This window comes from Gymnodraco acuticeps, unplaced genomic scaffold (assembly GCF_902827175.1).
Source record: "Gymnodraco acuticeps unplaced genomic scaffold, fGymAcu1.1, whole genome shotgun sequence".
Lineage (NCBI taxonomy): Eukaryota > Metazoa > Chordata > Actinopteri > Perciformes > Bathydraconidae > Gymnodraco > Gymnodraco acuticeps.
Window position 1 is genome coordinate 59978 of NW_022990238.1, and position 22274 is coordinate 82251.

Here is a 22274-nt window from a genome sequence, read left to right on the forward strand (position 1 = left end):
GATAAAAGAGGAAGGAAGGTAGAAAGTGGGAAGTAGAGGTTAAAGGAGGAATATTACAATATACAGAGAACATGAACAGGAAAAGTTTGACAACAGGAAAAAGGGGGGCTGGTCAGATACAGTTTAAATCTCACTTCATTATATAGAAAGCTCAATGTTGGTAGAATTGTAGCGTACCAGTTCTCATTGTTGATCTGGTCTCCAAAGCCCGGTGTGTCGATGACTGTCAGCTTCATTCTCACTCCCTTCTCCTCAATGTCTGCACACAGAGACACTCACTGTAAACTACTATGTCAAAAACACTCTAGACTATAACATGTCTACTATACAAGGCTATGTTAAAAAAATGTAGCATTACTCAGCAATTGTATTTTTTTTTCATCTACAAAGCTATGAAATTAGAAACCTGGCTGGTTTTATGAGGCTGAGAATATTTTAAATTCAGATATCGTTTCATCCATAATTACAGTAATTTAAAGAGAATTAAAGAAAAGTAGAGTGAAATAAGGGTAAGTGTAAGTTTTTTTAAGAGGCTACACAAGCAGTAGTTGTTTATTTGCCATTGCTGACGGAGAAAAGTGTAAATACAGAAGGAAATAAAAGAAAAATAAAGTGGCAGAGAATGAGATGTGTGTATTTTGGCTGACAGAGCTGCAGACACAGATGGACAGAAAATTAAATTACAAATTAAAAGTCGAAGGGTTCAAGATGGCCGTACCATGACTGATGGACTTTATTTCGATTGTTTTGGGGATCTTCTCCTGGCCGGTAGCCTGCACTGACTTACGGCTGACTTTAGACTTGAACAGCGTGTTCATCAGAGTGGACTTTCCCAGGCCACTCTGTCCTGTAAGCACAAACAGAGAGGCAGGCGGTGAGAAGGAAACATTTCAAGATGAAACTTTTACACTGCTTGTGCTGTAGGTACTTCACAGTCTACACACTGTTAAACCCAAACACAATCTCTTATTTTCCGTGACAGTTTGAATGCCTCCACGCTGTCAGTTTTTGGGCTGAAGCCGTGACAAGCTGCAGGTGTCTCTCTGCACAAACACTGTCCTGAAAAGCCATCATTACACATGACTGCAAACCAAACACCATCAGTAAGACAAATCGGATCCAAAGTGAACCGGTTTTTCCCCCTGAAACAATGACATGGCTTGGATTACTGTGCACTGAGGGACCAGAAATATAAAATCATTTTTATATGGTAATGCAAAACTTCAAACAAAATCCTGTATCGACATTACCTTCAGTTTTTAATTGGGGTGACATTGCTTGAGAAATGAGACATCCAAAATAGAAAGAAATGATGTGAACACTTCCTTTAATGTGTTGCATAACATATTGTACTTTTACAGTCATCACAATGTCATAAATAAAAGCATTGTATCAGACTGTGATATGGCACTCGGAGCTATAGAAAAACATTTTTAAATCATTATTTGTATTTTGGTGCTTTTTGTGTTTAACAAGCAATGTACTGTTTATATGTAACTTCTTCGCAGGTTATAGAGAGGAGCGTGGAGGAGCCCTATGCGTAGTTTAACTTCAGTTAAGTCAACATTGAGACCTCTACTGATTTATGACGGCGCAAAGTCAAACACAGGCGCATACATGTAGAGGCACACACTACATGCAAACACGGATTTGTTTAATCAGTATAGAAGACATCAGCTGCAGGTTTAAAAAAAAAAAAAGAGTTAATATTCACTACGTATAAGAGCTTAACATCACTACATGACAACAACAAAAACACAACTCTAATGCATTGGCAGCATTGATGCCACAGCTTCCACCCTCTCAGTAACAGCTGCATTCCCACATGGTCTCACTGCGAAACTCTCCCATTAACAAACCATCATTACAGGGATGCCAAAGTCCCACGCTTGCTAACGTGGTGCTCCATAGAGCAGATTCTGTTAAGACTGCCCTTAAATGATTGTGGAGACAGACATTTTCATGTTTTAAACCAGACACAATAATTAACATCTCAGATTAGCCAAATATGCTGATCCATGTGTCTTTGACGTCATATACATACAGATGTTGTTCCTTCTTCCCTCTTTTGCACACAACTCTACCCAATAGAACATTTAAGGTCAGCACTCATAGCTAATTTCAGAACTCAATTGCATAAAGAAAACCAAATTCTTGACTTTAAAAAGCATGATGACTTCTTGCATTGCTCCATTTTTCAAGGTGGTGTAAATAACTGAACAGGGAAAGCACGTTTTGCTCACCATTGCCTCCACAACTTTACATAACTTAGACTCAACCCTGAGGCTGCTTCTCAAACAAGCCGTTTTATTTGAAGATGAAACACAAGACAAACCGGCGCTACATCATTCAGAGGAGACATACAGCACGGAGGTGGTGTGAGTTTTATGGTGGCCTGTTTACTGTTAGGTGTGTGTGTAATTAGCTCAGGTTTTAAAAAAGTTGTCTGAAGATAGTGAAGACGCCTCAGTGGGAAATACAGTTTAAGTCTAACTGTGTGTGGCAGCTTATTAAAATAAGTTTTAGGCCTCTATTTTCTGACAAAGATTAAAGAGAAAAGTGCATCATACCAGAATGACGACATATCCTTTAAGAGCTGACTGAAAATATTTTACCCCAGACATTTAAGTGTAACAGGTTGGTCCTAAATGTAAAATTGCTTTGCAGTCTGCACTTGATGAAAAGGCTCAGAATGAGAGAAAGTTATCTTCATGATTCAATATCCTGTCTCAGTATGTAGAACGTTCTTGCTGTGAGGCACCTGACACACCTATGCAAATCTGGGCAATATGCATGAAACATTAGCTGGTGTACTGTACACGTGCGCTACTTACCCACAACCATAATGTTGAGCTCAAAGCCCTGCTTCATGGCCTTCCTCCTCATCTGCTCCAGAATGGCATCAATGCCTACATAGCTGAAGTCCCCCACGGGGCCCCCTGGATTCTCCACGTACGGGACTCCCACTGCTGGGGACACCATGGCATCAGGCATCACCACCTCAGACATGGCACTGCTGCTGTAGCTGGGAATCACCTCAGGCCCTGATGGAAGGAGAGAGAGAAGGTAATGAGATGAGGTGTGATGCGAGGGGATGAAGGGCGGTCCTTCGTGTTCACAGTAATATTTTAGAGACACTTTAGATAGGTATTTGTCTTGCTTTTAAAAGACCAAAAAGGATGCAGTTAAGTCAGAAAAGTAGGTTTTATTTCAGAATTGTGTGAATGTGTGTATGTTTTGCGGGGGTAATAAGTGGCAAGACAACTTTTGCTAATCTCTTTTTCTTAGTAAATCACAATTGATATCTTAAATGTAACTTTTAAATAACGTTGACATTTGGAATTGTATGTGTTTTTTCCCCCCGATACATTTAAAAAAACGTTCAAAAAAGTATTAGACACAAAAGAAAATGTATTTAGGAGTCGGAGACTTTTTGAAACTCAGTCCATTGAGAACCTATCAACATCATCAGGAATGATTGGGATTTCCCAAAAGTGTAATTCCTAAAATGTTGAACTTTTATTGAACCATTATCAGTAATTTCTTGATTTTTGAAAAACACAACACACATTAAACCTTCCTCCTCATCGGTGCTTTGGATGCACCTGATGGAGGATTGAGCTGAAGAGAGCGAAGTGGCTAAGCAAGCTAAAACTAACCAGAAATATCCAACAACACACACCCTGTGACATTCAAACAGAGCAGATGGATGATCTCAATCAAAACACAGCCTTTTGAATCAACAATTAAAACTATAAGAAAATATACTCTGCAGAATTAAAGTACTTTGCACTTGGCAGGACATCATTTCTGCAGCTTGTTTTGATATAATTATCTCAATGTCCTCCTGTGGAATGCCTTCAGACGTGAGTCCAATTGTTAGATGACTATTCAACATGTCTTATTTCCACAAAGGTCTTTTAAAACTCAAAGTGCATGCAGAAAGTGGCTGAAACTCTGCTTAACAATGTGTAAAGTCAGCGAAGGTGAAGAATTTACAGTGTGTATGTTTGTGTCTGCATGTATAGTAGTTCATGCAGCTGCTCCCCCTCACAAGGCCTCCCTTATCCTCGCTCTGCACAGTGCAGCGTTACTGTCCTGTTCATGTGAGAGTGGAAAAGAGTGAGACCGCTGAGGCTGAAACCTGATCCGCTCAGCCAGTTAGCCTGGGTCACAGTCACACACACCAGAGTTCATGCTTGAGTTTGGGCTTTAAAAACACAGTGGACCTCGTACACACATAATCTTGCCTGTTTTTGATCAAATAGCTGACCTGCACACATGTACAAGCCCGTGAAAACATGAACACACACACACACGGACCGTCAGCCAAGAATGAGACAGCTAGTGGGTTCCAGCTCAGGCACAGATTTTCCTCCACAACACTTGGCCTGCCACAAGGAGAAGAAGTCCAGAACACGAGCTGGTTCGCTCGTACCGCTCGGGGAATTAAAATCAACAGGGAGTGACGAGAAGAAAATCCACACACTTCAAACTGGCACCGCCTTGATTAATGGAAGAAATCCAGTCAAGAATAACACCGCTGTGGAAACTCAACCCGAGTTCATGCTCAACATCGAGTCTTACTTTTTATAATGTGCTCCATTGTGTGTGTGTGTGTGTGTGTGTGTGTGTGTGTTAATGTGTCATGGAGACCCACCTATGGAAGCAGCTCTCCTGGCCTCCCTCACCACTTCCCCATCCTGTTCCAGCAGCAGTCAGTCAGCAACTTACTGCGACTTACTGCCCTCCACCCCTCCTCCGCACCTCCCACATTCCCGTACCTCTGCTCTGGTCTTTTCTCTCTCCCCCTTTTCCTCCCTCCACACACTGATAGTGTCCTATCTCATCTGTCATCAGTTTCCCTCTCTAAGCCATCTCTTAGTTTTCTATTGTCTGTCCTGTGTGACTCCCCTGTTTTTAAAACTTCGCCTTCTTCCTCCCTCCCACTGTTCATCTGGCTTTTATCCTGAACATTACATTTTTCTCCCTTTACTAAACTGATGAAGTCACCTCTTTTATTACCTTTATCTCTACCTCGCACAAACTGTTTCTTTTCATCCTTCCCTCATCGCTGTTGCTCTCTCTCTCTCTGACAGCTCTGTGCTGTAAACAGAGCTGATGGCCAGGGGCTAGCACACCTCGACAGGCAATGCTGCGACAAGAGAGCCTCACCTGAGGCAGGATGCCAGCATCAAAGAGAATGGACATAAAACGAATGGAGTTTACAGACACTTGAGATAAATCAGCCTCAGTGTGTACTCAAATATCCCCCAACAGCGACTACAGCTGCAAAACACTAGAACAAAATTAACCTGGTCTTTCTTCTTTTGAATAATGATAGATACACGAACTGAATAGACAACACATCTTAAGAGCTGAAGAAGGTGCAATATTAAGTTGTTCCAGTTTTTTGATTGTGAAAATTTGCTGCATCTCTTGTTGAGAGTAAACCGAGTATTACCAGTTAAAGACACTGCTCTTGGCTTCGGCAAATTGTGATGAACATTGCTCATTATATTTCTCCAGACTTTTACAGAAGGTATTAATAGAATCATTTAGAGAAAAATCTTACCTACTGTAGACCCACCAAATCAGTGATAAAATATCCCGCCCTTTAGTTTTTTTAGTCATGGCTAAGTATTTTTGGCGCTGTAATCTGGCCCCTATTATTGGCAGTATGTCTAGCTTTGAATGTTTTACTGTATGTCACAGTACCTGTTTTTAAAACTAAGGTCTTATCCTGAAATAAGTGTCATCTCCTTGTTTCAAAAGGGTTCAGAGAACATTACCACCCACATCTATTGAGTTAACAGTGTATGTTCCCTTTAACAAACCGTAAACACACACTGTTCTCCTAGAGAGAATGGAAATAGCGAAAGCCACCCAAGGCAGAGTGAAAAGAATAGAGATGTCTGCGTATCCTGAATCCTAACTAGTTGGTTTCCCGGACAGACGCAGCAAGACTCTTCAGAGCATCGTTAACGTCCTTCAGTGCACACTGCCCATTTGCCCAAGTCAAAGAAGAGTCAAACACCGTAAAAGACTTGGCAAACAGACAACACACACTGAAGAACACAGAGTGCGGGAGCATTACTGTGGGAAACCCAGCGCTACCAAACAATGCAAATCCATCATTTTCACTACAGGCCGTAAACCTTTTCAGTCCTGTGTCCTCGATTTCAGTAAACTACAGTGAGAAGCGTACTGCGTCAATACCTTTGTTGTGAGTGAGAGTAAAACCAGGCTGGTGAAGGACTCGGGAGTAGCCTACTGTAAAACATCTGGATAAACTGATAATTTATCACTCAGAGGCATTCACACTGGCAGCTTCAGCACAAAGTCCAGCCAAAGTGCTACAATGGTGCTTAGCCAGGGAACACAGACAGGAATCAGCGGGTTGAAGCATGACCCTCCAACGCTCAAGACATTTGACCTCAACATGAAAAAAAGGTCTGGCCCTAGCGGCTAACCAGCTGCTGGAGGTTACCCTGACCACAGTCAAAATGAGTGCTAGGTCAAATAGGGATAAGAACACACCACATACTGTAGGAACGTCAGGTATCTGAATAGGTAGATAGACTTATTGATAGACTTTCTCAGGTCAACTGATGTGAGAAGTTCTTCAAATCCATGTGATGTTTAAGATGCGTGTATTAGTGAGGGGCAAAACATGTTTTCACTGTAGCAAAACCTTTGAGAGTCAGGACTGGGTTACTAAAAGTCACATAGCAGGGACTACTGTACATATGGACAGTTTAACTTACCTTCATGTCCCACCAAAGAAACTACCTACAGAACAACAGGGATTCAAAAGGGCTAATAGTAATACAATTCTATAAAACCAAATCCCAACTCTTAACCTCTTCCAACTAAAGAAAAGGGGCTTAAAAGCAGTGTTCAGTGACTATATCAATAAAATGATAGCAGTTATTCAATCGGTTGAAGGGCCTTGAAATCGTATTGAAATACTTACTTTGAGCGAAAGAGTTTTACATTAATTGTGAGATAGAGGTATTTAAAATAAAGTTGACTTTGAGCTTCTGTCTGTCAACAATTGTGGCAACTTGTTTAAGCAATGTTCTGTATTTTGTGTTTTCTTTGTGATCTTCTTGCTGGCTTGAAGTAGACTTGGAAGGGGAATGTTAATGTATCTCTATTCACATCCTAACCCCAACACTGTCATCACATTTTGATGCAAATGTTGCTTGTTTGTTTGTGTTGCCATCCCTTGTCAAGCCACATCCATGCAGCCCTGATCCATGCGTTTCTGTAGAGTTGAGTAAATAACAGTTTAGAGTATTGATTTCAGAACATCAAATGACTGAAGAACTTGATTGTTGCATATTATTTCACTTTTTTCATGTTGCAGAGAAATATTTAAGATGTTAAACTGCGTTTTTTGGGCTGTAAATCACCTCACATGCCCACCATACATCATTGATTTAAGAGTTAATAATCCCTCAGCTCTCGTGTATTCTGTATCAGGTCCAGTTATTGACAGCATTGACAATGTGTTTCGATTGAGTCAACATTAATTGCAGGAGTTGGATAGCAGAGTCTGACTTACTGGGTTTGCTGTGATTCTGTTTTCAAATACAGGCACTAAAGGACTTTTTTTTCTTGCTTGCAGCTGTATCAGATTTCTCTTTTTTGTAAATATGGCAGGCATTTTTCTTTACAACAAAAGCATTTTGGAGAGAAGAAAAGGGAGACAAAAGGGGGAGGGGGAGGGGGAGGGTCAAGGCATGAGTCTGGGGATAAGCATTAGATAAAGAGGAGAATCAAATGGAAATGTATTACTGAGTGGGGGAGGTTAAAAAAAAACGAGGTCAGGAAAAAAAGACAGAGGAAGGAGTGTGGAATGGAGGAGGAGGAGGGGAGGAAACAATGTGCAGAATACTTTGTGATTCAATCCACTTTTGGGTAATTCCTCACTAACTACACACATGCCTGCAAACAGGGATGTAAATACAGTTTAACTCGTCCCTGCTTGTTGCCTTTTCAAAGAAAAGAAGAACTATGAAGAGCACTGCAACTGTGTTGTCTATGTTTAGTGGAGATGTGGTCAAAACCACCGCGCCATGCCTCAGCTGTCCGGGGTGTTGATCTTGACAGCGTGGCGAGGAGGTCAGAGGTCATGTTCCCAGTTTAGGTCGAAAAAGAGTGGCGCTGAGGTTAGTCTCTTTATGACAAACCAGTGGTTTGACCCCGTGTACAAACTGACTCGAATCACGAGAGGAATCCAGAGAAAGAAAAAGACTGGAAACTTTGGCCAACAAGGGTTCATATCCAGGAGACTGATTTACTCACTTCATTCTTAAGACTATATTATTATTATTCACATCTTTCAATGTAGGGAAGCAGCTTGAACTCACACATTTCAACTTCTTATCTAGAGCTCCATGTCAAACACAAACTGGTGGACTAATCTACTAAATTGATCATGTTAATGGTTGATTTCATCTAAGAAGAAGATATGGTTCAAACTGAGAAGAGAATAAAGTGTGTTGGGCCATGAAATGACTGTAAACTAGAGCTCCAACAGCCCTCCAGCACAGAATCAATTAGATACCCCAGAACACATGGGTTTAGGGCAGGCCCAGGGGAGGGATATAAACACGCACACATGCAACCAGACACAGTTTCCCACCCCCTGACAGTGAATCCCTTAATAAAAGGGGGAAATTGGGGTGGTGGCAGTGCAAACATGATCTGTTGTGTTATTAAAGTCACAGTGTTTGTGCAGGAAGGCCCAGTTCCCAGAGTCCTCATCGTTGAGCTCTCTGGAGAAATGTGCCCTTTGACCCCTGCAGGGTCCGACTCGCTCATCGTGTCACCTGACTGGACAGAACAATGAGTGCAGCCGTCTGTGTGTCACTTGTGTGTAATGCTCTCTTATTTTAATTACCAGTGTTATGCATGTCCTTCTTACACTGTCCTGTGTGCATGAATGTCAGGGCATGTATGATATACGTGTCCCCTCCCTTCAGCTACAAACGAATGCTACTTGATCAAGTCTTTTATACAACTGGGATTTATCTATGCCCCTGCAAGTAGCTTCAGCAGCTAACTTTTCAGACCCTTAAGAACTGTTTGCAAATTACGGTAATGACAGTAGAAGCCCACAGGTTTGTCTAGACTGTCAGAGGAATGTGTTCAGTCTCCAAACTGCGGCGATGCACAACAGAGCTGTTGTCTTTCTAGGCTCTTTAACTGCCTCAGACACCAAGCAGCTCACCAGAAAATCATCCTCCAATTACAAAAGAAGGCAAAGTGTAATCCATAAATAATATACAAAACAATAGCACTTAACCAGATCAACTACCTCCAATATCCAGGGCTAATTTCTTTCATTTCCAATACAAAATCTATGATTAAGAAAATACATTCCACCACAACACTACATTCCTGCATTGACTGAATTGTAGGGGTAAGAAAACAATACGCTAGCCCAGTGGTTCTCACCTGGTCAGGCCTCGGGACCCACTTTTTCCTTAGTCAAAGGATCGCGACCCGAAATTTTGAACCACTCAAATCTAATTAACAAAAAATTGTGCCGTAATATATACGCTTTTCAGCATACATTATTAAATAAAGTGAAGTACAGTGCATATATCCCTTAACAGAACAAAAGTATGCTTTTAAAAAAGGTTTAATGAGATGATGGAATCAAAGCTGAACATAAAAAAGGCACACATGCTGAAAACCTCCCCCAGGAGATTTTTTTAAATACTAACATATAAACTACGCATTCTGGTACACTGAGAAGAAAATAAATAAATCTATGGCTACCCAACATTTTAATTACATTACATTACATTGCATTTAGCTGACGCTTTTATCCAAAGCGACTTACAATAAGTACATTCGACCAGGAAGACACAACCTTGAAGAAAACAGAATCATATAAGTATTGTATGCCATTGTTTGTTTTTCACTTTGTTCTGACAGCTGAACTTGCTGCTCCTCACAGAGAGAAGAGTAAAGAGGAGAGAGTCTGTGTGAATTACTTTAAATTGTGGGTATAGATAGCTCCCATTGTTCTGTGACCTGTCAATCATCAAACCAGGGGGCATATTTCATTATGTGTTCATTTTTATCTGAAGTTGTACCCATGGATGTATAAAGAATAGTTCTACCGCAAAGTTATTCTCCGTGGGGACTTCTGGCAACGATCTTGATTCTGATTGGCCAGAAGACTCGAAAAAACATCAGCAAAGACGTGTTATTGAGAAACCGTTTATGGTCTCCGGTACTTCCAGTGCAACGCCTACTGCATGCAAAGCGTTAGAAAATGGGCCTTCAAAATAAAAGCTTGACATTTTTCCAAAAAAAAAGAATAACATTTTTTTTTTTTCACACATCTGCGACCCACTCGAAACGGGTCCGCGACCCACCAGTTGAGAACCACTGCTCTAGCCTAAAGTAAGTGCTAAACATTAACCCATAAGTGTGTGTACACAACCCCTCACTGAATCAGGAAGTTGTTAATGTGCTGAGGCTATTTGCAAAGAGGGGAATAATAAGTTAGCTAGCAATTATGTGCTAGCCCCTCACCGACAGGAGTTGTTAAGGCATTAGCCCGGCTGTGGTAGCTATCTAGTGCAGTTCTTTATCTAAGTGGCAGGTCAGAGTGTATCAGTAAAATGGTCGGCTGACAGCAAGTGGTGATCTACGGGACCAGGGGGCTCAGGAATCTGACCTCTGTCTTCACACATAACCAACCTACCTAACCACACATCAACAGTCAGACGTTAAACTAAAAAAACAAGATTTTAACATGCAGTCGTTTGTCAGGCACTATTCCTGTAGAAATATTTCGACATGTCATATCACACAGAGGTGAGACGTCTGCAGAACTTGTGGCAGGTAAGTAGTCATCCATGGCTGTTGCTCAAATCAGTATTAGAATATTGAGTATGCTCTAATACATGATGTCATGAAAGCTGTGTATCTTTAGCTCCTGGTCGACTTAAAAAAGGTGCACTTGTGTGAACCAACACCCGTCCAACTTTCTATCGGCATTCGGCACTTTAAAAACCATTAAAGAACCAGAACAGTAAACAATGCCTGAGCTTCACCAGCTTAATAAGATGTACTACCAACTCTCCATACAGCATAACAATCCCCAGGACAACCTTTATTTTTAAAGATCCAAAACATCCTTTTTGACATTTTGATGTACCCACTTCATTTAGGGATTAAGTTCTATACCTAAAATAGTAAAGGACTGTTGTTGATATATTATAGTATTACCTATTTTTTACACAGTATCTATTTGTGACAAATATGGGGCAGTAAATATTATGATTTCTAAACGTTGAGTGAAAGTGTAAAGCAAAACAACTTTTTATGCCTCACATTTTACAACCCTTTGTTATAATTACTACAAAATGCATGTGTCCATGCCCCATGCACATCCATGAACTAAAAAAACTTGCTATTCGGAAATGTGCCACACGTCAAACTGCAGAGACCAAACCTTATCAATTTTAAATTACAGCGATCAGGTTACAGTCATGAAATATTTTGAATTTCAAAGTTATGATGCTGAATTCCACAACGGACACATAATCTTTCTGCACTGGCTTATTGGCAGACTTGCAACAGACACAGACATTCAGGATACAGAAGGTACCGATGACCTTTTAGGCGTCCCATCAAACACTGGTGAAAGGACACCGTCTGTTCTCGTCTGGCAATGCACAGGGGCCACAACAGAGCTCCTTTCAACAGCTGTGTGTGTCAGAGTGAGTGTGCCTGCATGCTTGTGAGGCAAAACCGAGGCGGGGGACTCTCTGAAAAGGTGAAGGGTGGTTGCTGTTTTCCATCTGTTTGATATTATCAGAGAGCAGGGCCTTGTATTCCTCAGGTCAACACCAGACAACAAAGCCTGGATGACACAATGCAGAGATTCGGCTTTGTTCCAAAGGCTGCCAGTCGGCCAAGAGCTCAGACAGTTACTTTCTCACTTAAACACTGGCAGAAAGACTCATTCAAAAAAAACAAGACATTATGAAAATGTACTTAAAAGTGAAATTGAAGATGTATGGGATGAACAAAAAGCTAAAAAATAAAGAGAATATGCTTTGATTTTGGTCAACATTTGATACGAAGTCTTTCCTGCTTGAAAGGAAAAAATACTTGTTCAATCAATTATCATTAGCCAACATAATCTTTCACTGTACTTTCCAAAGCAATAGTTAAACTAAATGATTACCTTTTATACTCTAAGGAGCCTGCTAACCACATGTGTGGAGCTAACACAAACGTCTGAGTGCTTGCTACATGATCTGGTAATGGATCACTGTCACAAAGCAGCGTATGGACAATGTAAGGAGGGAAGACAGAGAAGTGAACTTATACAGTAGGGGCTACAACATGATGGAGGAACATCCCCCTCTCTACACACACACACACACACACACACACACACACACACACACACACACACACACACACACACACACACACACACACACACACACACACACACACACACACACACACACACACACACACACACACACACACACACACACACACACACACACACACACACACACACACACACACACACACACACACACACACACACACACACACACACACACACACACACACACACAATATAGGAGATGAAAGACATAGGGAATGCAAAACTTCAACAAAAGTAATTGCCAACATGCACACATGTAAATGCAAAACATGCACCTCCTGAGTGCAACAACTGAAACACTCACTCCTATACCTGAAACCAAAGGGTTTTTTCACAGTGCAGCCAACACGACTACACAGCAATTCGCATATCAATCCTGACACAAAGCTACTAAAAACAACAGTCACTTAAGACGCATATAAACAGCTGTGTTCCCGAGGTACGCGTGGAAGGCATGCAGAGATATCCATCAAGTCAAGAATGTGAAAACAACAGATGATCAAATCTCTTTTTACAGGGAAGAGGAGCAACATAGAAAAAATAAAGGAAACAACATGTACTCCCTCTACTCGGGATTGCTTTCTTACAAACACACTCATACACAACCATGCGCACACGTACCCGACTGTATGCAAAACACTCACCGTGTGTGAACTATGTGCTAGTGTGTCCCCTGCCAAAGTGCAGCACTCCAGTGAGAGGCCTAGCGCTGCTGTGGCTGTGGAAGCTCCCCGCCTGCCCCTCCCACCCAGGCCTGTCATGTGACTCAGCACGAAAGGTCACAAGACACGCCCACTTCCTTCTTGAAACCCACCCTTTTACAAGCAAAAAAAAAACCCAACGTTTATGCACCAAAAAAGTGATCTTTTACTATGAAAAAGTAGCATATTTAAACATTTTGTAACGGTAAACTAACTAAATGAGCTTAACATAGAGAGGTTGTGGCATTACTTGATAGAGAGACTAAAGCAGATCTGTGTGCATACATCTACACTCACTGATGTTGAACGAGCCTTTGGGCCAGATGAATGTCCCTGTCCTAAACTTTGAGAATCATTTACAACCCTAATTATCTGACCTGACCCTCTCATCTGCTCCTCAGGCTCTGCATTCACCACATCCCATTCATTCCTCTCACACGGACCTGAGACACGTCACATCAAACTGGGATTCCCTTGGTCATTCATTTGGAGGTGCTCTGATCAACTATGCTTTTAGTTTTCATGAAACTACAAAACATTTTGGTGCTAGACATCTCACAAAGAACCTATAGCAGCAATATGTTAGTTTCACATTCCAAATGCATTACTTTCCTTCAGTGAACTGTGTTTAGGCTTGTGTGGGTGCTGCCGAGAACGAGCAGAGGATATGGAGACATTTGTTATTTCTCAAAAAGGAAACAAATGCTGAAAAGGTTGAGCTATTGCATAATTCCACAGCAACTAAACGGAGATGTTTTGGCAATAACCAATAACCCTGACAAAACATTCTCACTTCATCTCACTGATGAACACGATTTAACAAAAACGTATTATCACTATAAAAATAGAGTAGAGAGCCAAGCCAGCAATGCTTATGCATGCAGTCATTTATAATCTTTAAAAAAGACGACAGCAAATAAAGTCACATTTTTTCTACATCATCATAGTTTATAGGGGAACCTAAAGAGAATAAATGAAAGTTGAAGGATATTACAACTCAAAAGAACCTCCACATGTGCAGATTGTTTTTGTTCAACAGTGAGAAAGGCAGCCTTCACTTACTTATTTTTAAAACCTGGGAACAAACCAATTAGTTTGGCTGATTACTATTCTTATAGAGTATGTATTTGTGTGATTAAAGAGGAGAACAAACAGCTGTCTCCAGTCTCACAGGAAGTGTAATTATACACCAGTGCAGGGGCTTGAGTGCAACCTTACAGCCACATGAACACACATATGTACACACACATGTACACACAAACGTACATATGCACACACAGGGCAGCACCTGGAATACCTTGAGATGAAGAGTCATGTTTCTGAAAAAGCAGACACAACAGGCTAGAAAGATTGATTTGTTTTCTTTAATTACAAACATACACAGTCTTTTCTGCCAAGATAAACCGTTCTCCCTGCACACGCCGGCCCCTCAGTGTTAAAGGCCAGCTGCAGTCAGTGCAGAGTATATAACATCTCCATCTAACCAATCTGAAGCTTTGTTATGGGCCTTCGAAATTCTGCACTTTTTCAACATGCAATATATAAAAAGTTTAAAAACACAAGATACGATAACCCAACACACACACACACAGATGGTAAGTGTGACAAAAACCAGCTCTTACCAAATAGGGAGTTAAAATAAACCCTTGTTATACTTAGTTTTACAATGTGGGAACCGGTCCATTTTCCCCAAACTACAGCCTGTCTAAAACTGTTCTGTCTTTGCCTTCTCTCTTTTCATCTCCCCCTTTCTGAAACTCCACTTTATCGCCCCAATAAAAGCCCAGTGTTTAAACTGGAGATACTAAAATGTAGATACAAATGACAGTATGTTCCGATGCTGCTAAAGTGGGTTCCAACTTTTTTACCACCTTCCGTGCACACCAATAACTCAGGCTTGTCTTTCTCTTTCTTACAGCAAACTCTTGAGTCAAAGTCACTGAGCTCGAGAGTTCAGATCTGTGTCGTGAAACCAGACATACCCCGATCTTCTAACTTTGTAACAACTCTAAAGCTATGCAAGCTGGCATGTCTTCACAGATGTTATTAATAGGTTAAAAAAGAACTTTTGTTTGATACAAAAAAATAGATTTCTATTCCCTCCTCACTTCTTAGAGTCACTGACTCCTGGGTGAACCCTGCATGCATGCAGAGTGAGGCAGCCATCATTTGTTTGCTCCGACATGACTTGGCCTGCACCTTTGTTCTAGAGTTGTTGCCCTGCTGTGGACATGGCCATCTCAGATAAAACAGATTTGGAGGAGACGGGGGATGAAGCGACAGAAAGCCTATGGCGGGGGCTGTTGTTTTTGGGCTGTGCCGAGCCAAGATGGTGTCATGTATTGGCAGGCGGAGGACAGGCTGCCTGGCTGACCCCTGACAGCGTTCCTTGCAGCTGTACAATGTCTTGACACAGAATCATGATGAATAGAGAAAGAATGACTCATTGGGTGCATTATAAGTAATAACAACCCTACAGAGAGAGTGCATGTGAAGTCATTGTTTCATAATTAAGAATACAACATATAATAAAAAAGGACAAAAGGAAGGCATCTTGTGCCCTGCAGGTTTGCTAAATAAGCATTGCAGTGAATTGGGATGCTTTTATTTTTCAAAATGTATGACTTTTATGATTAAAATATGAAAAAATACTCAGGAGAGTATTGGTATACAGCATCCTTTGAATGATGCTCTTGTGCTGCCCATGTGAAAGATGTGGGTGGAGACCACAGAGAAACTAAAGCTTTCTTTTGTGTGCGTTTTGTTCTTTTTTCTGCCTTTCCCATGGGAAGTATACAGTAAACATCTCCATACAGGATATCAAGATAAGCTTGAGTGTGTGTCTGTGTGTTAGCATCTGAATGTATTTATTGAGGCTTCACAGAAATCCACTTAAAAATAAAATATATACACTTCTGGTTCCAAACATTTTCAAAAGCCATTCCAACTGCTAAAAAGCTGATTACCAAAATGTTCCTTTAAGTGATGTTTAATGGACTAAAGGTTTACACAACCTCCAGGCTCGATACCTTCCAGGTGTGTGAGGCCGACCACCTGTGAGACAGCACCTTCTGCTGGTTGCAGGTGGAGTTGCAGATGTGCAGGCAGCTGTACAGGGAAGTTGAACATCATCGTTTCACAGCTTGAACTATTCCTCCTTCTACTGAGAATCAGGGTAGAGTCACATATAGTTTAGAAAATAAATCTATACAGTTTTGGTCCAAACATTGTTTTAGATTAACTATATTTTGTCAACTGTTGAAAAGGGGCATCACAAGAAGTTTCAATTATTTTGCGAAGACTGACTAAGATTGTTAAAAAAAAATGTAAATCTGAAACATCATTCTAATATTTCATATTGGAAAAAATAAAACATGAAGTTATAAAAGGAAGTCATCTATTATAACCTTCCTTCCACACCCCAGCCAACCCTTTTTCAAGTTGTATTTATAGCGACACAGTATCCTAGCAGGTGAGACACACCCAATCTCACATCAACAGAGATTTGATACCGCAGCAGACTAAAGCAGGTGAGTTGTTTGTTGTGATTACTTGTTTATAGTATTAACTATGGCACTGTTTTTGATGAAGATTTGAAGTCAAGTTTTTTTCTTAATGATCTTTCCTTTTTGTGTTACTTTTCCTTCACTGCAACTGAACAAGGAAATGCTGTCTATTTGAACTGAAGAAGGTATTTGGCACTTAGAACTTATACACATTTCACTGCTGAAGCCTCATTATTACTTTAGATACACTTACAAATACATTTTGCAAAGAGCAAGGACTTTTGATTTCTCCATAATACTGGCTTTGGTTGTCACTTATAAGAAGGAAGAAACATAATATTGTTATCATCATTCTTATCAAGTTTAACCCGTTTTTCAGGCCTCAGGCTCGAAAAGGACATTCCCAGAACAAATGACCATATCTTCACTTCTAAAAAGGGGTAAATGAATCATCTTTTTTCTCAAAGCAATGATAAACCGTGAGTTGGATGTAGAAAAGTCAGAATCAATATAGATTTTTTTTATTTTAAAGTAAATTCAGATTGAACATAGTAAAAAAATGTAAATGATTGTGTCAGTGCAAAAAAAAAAACACCAATCACAATCAAATCTCCAAAGCAAACGGACCCGGTGATTAAAGGTAAAAACACTGAATAAAGTAGTTTCATGTGTTTCTCCAGGGCAGTTTGGCGCTGCTAACCGAGCTAGCTCAGCTTGTTGCTCTGATAACTTAAGATCCAGACGTCCGTGACTAAAATCCTTCATCCGATTAAATATAGTTAGAAAAATACCAATTGTATAGCATTAAAGTTCAAGAAAGGATGGTTTGCGGACAACAAAAACTGTCTTTTCTTCAATTCCTGTATTTTTTCATATCGCTATATATATATATATATATATATATATACACACACTGAACAAAAATATAAACGCAACACTTTTGTTTTTGCTCCCATTTTTCATGAGATGAACTCAAAGATCTGAAACATTTTCTAAATATACAAAATAACCATTTCTCTCAAATATTGTTCACAAATCTTTGCCGAGATAATCCATCCCACCTCACAGGTGTGGCATATCAAGATGCTGATTAGACAGCATGATTATTGCACAGGTGTGCCTTAGAATGGCCACAATAAAAGGCCACTCTGAAACATGCATTTTTGCATTATTGGGGGGGGGTTAGGGTTAGGGGTCTGGGGGGGTCCGAAAACCAGTCAGTATCTGGTGTGAGGGGTAGGGGTAGGGTTAGGGTAATGTTGTGAATCGACTCGAGTGGCCTGTGTTCGTCGTCCATAACATAAGCCTGCCCATACCATAACCCCACCACCACCATGGGCCACTCGATTCACAACATTACCCTAACCCTACCCCTCACACCAGATACTGACTGGTTTTCGGACCCCCCCAATAAAGCAAAAATGCACGTTTCAGAGTGGCCTTTTATGGTTATTTTGTGTATATAGAAAATGTTTTAGATCTTTGAGTTCATCTCATGAAAAATGGGAGCAAAAACAAAAGTGTATATATATATATATATTTATTAATGCTGTCAAAATTATCGCGTTAACGGCGGTAATTAATTTTTTGAATTAATTGCATTAAAATATTTAACGCATTTAACACATGTGCAGAATGGCCCGCCCCATACATCCCACCAGTGGCAGCGCCAGGGTATGGCTGGGGTAGGCTACACCCATACCAAGAAATGGCTTATCCCCAAATAAAGTCCGCCAACTCGCGCCGAGAATTGCACAGACAGCAGTTTGTAAGATTGATTTCAGTAGCCACTTGTCTGGAAATACCGAAGACCAGAAACGGTTTTGAAAACTTTTGTCACGTAGTGATCGTCTTCTCAATAGAACATCTTTGATAATGTCTTCTGGCCAATCAGAATCAAGATAACGGCGTGGTGTTGTTGCAGGAAGTCCCGACGGAGAATACTTTTGCTGTAGTACAGGGGTGCACATAACTGGTACGCAGGTTATGTGCGTAATCTGAAATGCGTACCGTCACTTGTGTCACAAAGCGCATTTGCGTACCGACGTACTTGTGAAGCTTTTCCAGAAGGCGGTTAGATCACCGGACGACAGAGTCGGTCTCCGTGGGCACAGACAGGGCTGCTGTTAACGTCGGTCTGTACAACGGAATTGTGCCAAAACTACGCCAACCGGCTGCGGAAGGAGAAGTACTCCACTAGCCCCCACATACTGTGTTAAATGGATATATCCGCCTTCTTTCATTTATCTTTCCATTCCCACAACAATATACATAAAGAAATGGCATATTTTGGACATAGTTCAATAGTTCGAATGGTGATTAATCATGATTAATGAATTTTTAAACTGTGATTAATCTGATTAAAAATTGTAATCGTTTGACAGCCCTAATATATATAGCAGGGGAAAAATATATATCGCAATATCAGTTTTTTCCAATATCGTGCAGCCCTACCTCAGACGCTGTTTCTTGCAAAAATGTTACCACATTTAATGTATGTGTTATGGGGTTAACCTGGTTAACCTGTTTCAATGTTAATTGAAGTGGCCATTGGTAAGGATATACTTCCAGAAGTAATCCTATCCTTCAGCTCTAGTTCCACATTAATGTAGGTATGTATGTATTGAGAATGTTCAGCATGAATGAATAATGAATAATATTTATACAGGATGGTGAAGATATCACTTGGAGCTGTGTAGCTCTGCTCCTTGCCCTGACATCTCTGTCGGCTGTACAGAAAGAGCTCGATTCAATCAGTGATTTGAAGAAAATCAACTTTGACCAATCTGTGCCCAAGCACAGTCTTCTGCTGCTCCACTGGTTTGCCAACACAGTTACCATCGATGAGGATGATGTCATAGAGCTGACCTTTGACCCAGACAGTGGAGATTATGGCTCACATCATTATGGCAACTTTGAGGGGCTGCTGGACCCACTGCCTCGGGGAAATCAATACAGGTACTACACTATTGGAAATCTACATCAGGAAATGTCCATTCCACTTCCTCCTTATGTTGTCGACCCCCCAGGAGAGTATGTGGGAAGAAACATGGACAGGATCGTTATTAGTGTCAGGGAGCCAAACTCAGGACGGCAACTTTGGCCAATAATAGACCAAGTGTATATCACACAGCATATTCCACATCAGGGGGAATATGATCCAGATCATACCTACAGCATCACCACTAACCTCCTGAGAGAGATCAGAGAGTTTTCTGTGGGAGAAAATCATCAGCCACTGATGCCTCTCAGAAACCGCTTTGGAAGCAACGCTGATCATTTGGACATTGTAAACACATGGGGTGAACTTGCATGCCTTGGACTGCTGTTGTATATTGTGATCCAGGAAAAGCACTCCTCTAAGCAACAGAACAACCGATCAAAAATCTACAACAAACCAGAAGACAACATCAGAGCTGAAAGCAACCATACACCACAAATCAAACCTACACCACAAAAACGCGTAAAACAAATTGCCTATACATCACAAATAATCCCTACACCACAAAGCATCCTTACACCACAAATAATCCCTACACCACAAAGCATCCATAGACCACAAATAATCCATACACCACAGAGCATCCATACACCACAAAGCATCCATACACCACAAAGCATCCATACACCACAAAGCATCCATACACCACAAAAGTGCCTAAAGCAAAAGGACCCTAAACCACAAAACAACGATACACCAGAGAACAAACCCATCCCACAAAATGTCTACATTTTAGGAAACAGACAAAATAATAAGGCTGATGACGACGCTTTTGTAATCTGCATTATGTTTGTATTTTTTGTATACTTGTTATTTAAACATGCATTTTATTTTTTTATTTTTCATTTCAATATTTTTTTATTTTTCAGAAGTTACAGGGTGAGACAATACCAACACATTAACGGCAAAACATGTAATAAAACCAAAACAGACGAGGAGAAAAAACTAATAAATTGGGAATTTAGATTACAATTAATTAGCGAGAGTAAAAAATGCATTATCTAAAACAAGCAATGATTTTAAAAACCCTTCAGTAAAAGGGTTGTTTTGTTATTTGCTTTGCCTCAAAATATTTGATTTGGTGGTCTCTCTTTGTAAAACATGTATACAGTAGTTAAGAATGAGATAATGGGTTGGTATGACATGCTTTTGATGAAAGGCTAAATCTTTATCTTTATTCATGGAACAATGTCATGCTCCAGCATGTATTCAAAAAGGCACAGGTGAGCCTATTCAGCTGTCAACCCTCCCATACCAACAATCACTAACCCTGAACAGTGAAAGGCAGGAGTGTATTTTAATTGAGAGATTTTTCTGTAATGTTTGAAAGTGTTTGTGTTTATTAAACTATCATTTATCAGCCAGACTGATGAAAGTGATTTTATTTCAAAGAAACTGAAGTATGGTAAGTGAGGTGCAAAATGAGGACAGCTTTAACTGTTCCTAATTTTTCAGATAATCACAAGAGACAGATACAGTTTAGCAAATTGATATCTAGTTGTTTTTTTAAATAACCACCTGGTGTTGGTCCAACTTATACATTTCTTATTGTATAATTTGCCAGTTGTTGAACTGGCTTTTTGTGAGTAGTAAACAATGAAAATATCAACATATCATATTAAGACTGAACAACACACTTAATAAATGTACCACCATTTTTATCTGGCTATTGGCTCTGTGCACAAGATGGCGTCTATCAACTTCCGGCGGATGGGTGTGCGGTTGTAAACTTCCGGTCTACGGTGTGGAGTGGTTGAGCGGGTAGATAGAGAGAGAGAGACGAGGAGAGAAGAGATGAGATGAGAGAGAGAGAGAGGGACCAGAGGAGAGAGAATGGAGACGAGAGGAGAGCCGCGAGAGACTGAGAGAGAGCCGAGGATGACCGTAGAGAGAGGAGAGAGGAGAGAGGAGAGAGTAGAGACGTGAGACGAGGAGTAGAGATGAGAGAGAGAGAGAGAGAGAGAGAGAGAGAGAGAGAGAGAGACCGGTCTACGGTGTGGAGTGGTTGAGCGGGTAGATAGCGAGATAGCGAGCGAGAGAGAGAGAGAGAGAGAGAGAGAGAGAGCATACAGATAGCATACAGATAGCATACAGATAGCATACAGATAGCATACAGATAGCATACAGATAGCATACAGATAGCGGTAGAGCAAAGTGAGAAGGCTAACGTTAACGTGATGGCACTATTTTACACTCGATGTCTCCAAGACCTACCGAAGGTTAACATCAGTGATGTACATCGGCTGGTAAAAGTGTCAAGCTCAGCCCCGAGGAACAAAGGAGAAAGGGGTTCAAGATGTACATATCCAGTTACATCGACAATTATGAAGGTAAGTGACAAACAAAGCTGTAGTTACTGGCTAACTTTGACAACTTGACAGTCTTGAGACAGTGTAAAGTGTTTTAATGATGTACTATTACGTTTTTTTGGATAACATGAATGATGTCCAATTCCCCACAGTTTCAAACAAAGATCTACCTTCAGGGAGAGTGAGCATCAGGGCTAGCTGTTACAGGTCCCTGAGAAAGCATGAAAAGCCTCACGATCTCAGAGTAGGGAGACAAATAAAAAGTGTTCATCGGTTCAAAGCCTCAATCAGGTTCATGTTCTAGGGTTTTGATGT

The 22274-nt window shown here is 40.7% G+C and overlaps 2 protein-coding genes across 6 annotated transcripts in view; one reads left to right on the forward strand and one right to left on the reverse strand.

Moving 5' to 3' along the window:
• Nucleotides 1-22274, reverse strand: part of LOC117548417 (septin-9-like) — a 123832-nt gene that overhangs the window by 10337 nt on the left and 91221 nt on the right. For 3 of the 5 annotated variants that reach the window (XM_034219708.1, XM_034219710.1, XM_034219709.1), the window contains 3 exons: nt 2835-3044; nt 719-847; nt 178-259 (listed from right to left, as the gene is read on the reverse strand). In XM_034219708.1, coding sequence (XP_034075599.1) covers nt 178-259; nt 719-847; nt 2835-3044 — 421 coding nt within the window. Of the gene's footprint in view, nt 1-177; nt 260-718; nt 848-2834; nt 3045-4660; nt 4719-13086; nt 13189-22274 lie in introns of those variants that run through there. The other 2 variants (XM_034219711.1, XM_034219712.1) reach the window with 2 other exon arrangements.
• LOC117548420 lies at nt 16781-20978 on the forward strand. The gene is made up of 3 exons (XM_034219717.1): nt 16781-16834; nt 17029-17089; nt 19318-20978. Exon 3 carries the CDS (start codon nt 19639-19641, stop codon nt 20653-20655), a length of 1017 nt encoding a protein of 338 aa, XP_034075608.1. The 5' UTR covers nt 16781-16834; nt 17029-17089; nt 19318-19638; the 3' UTR covers nt 20656-20978.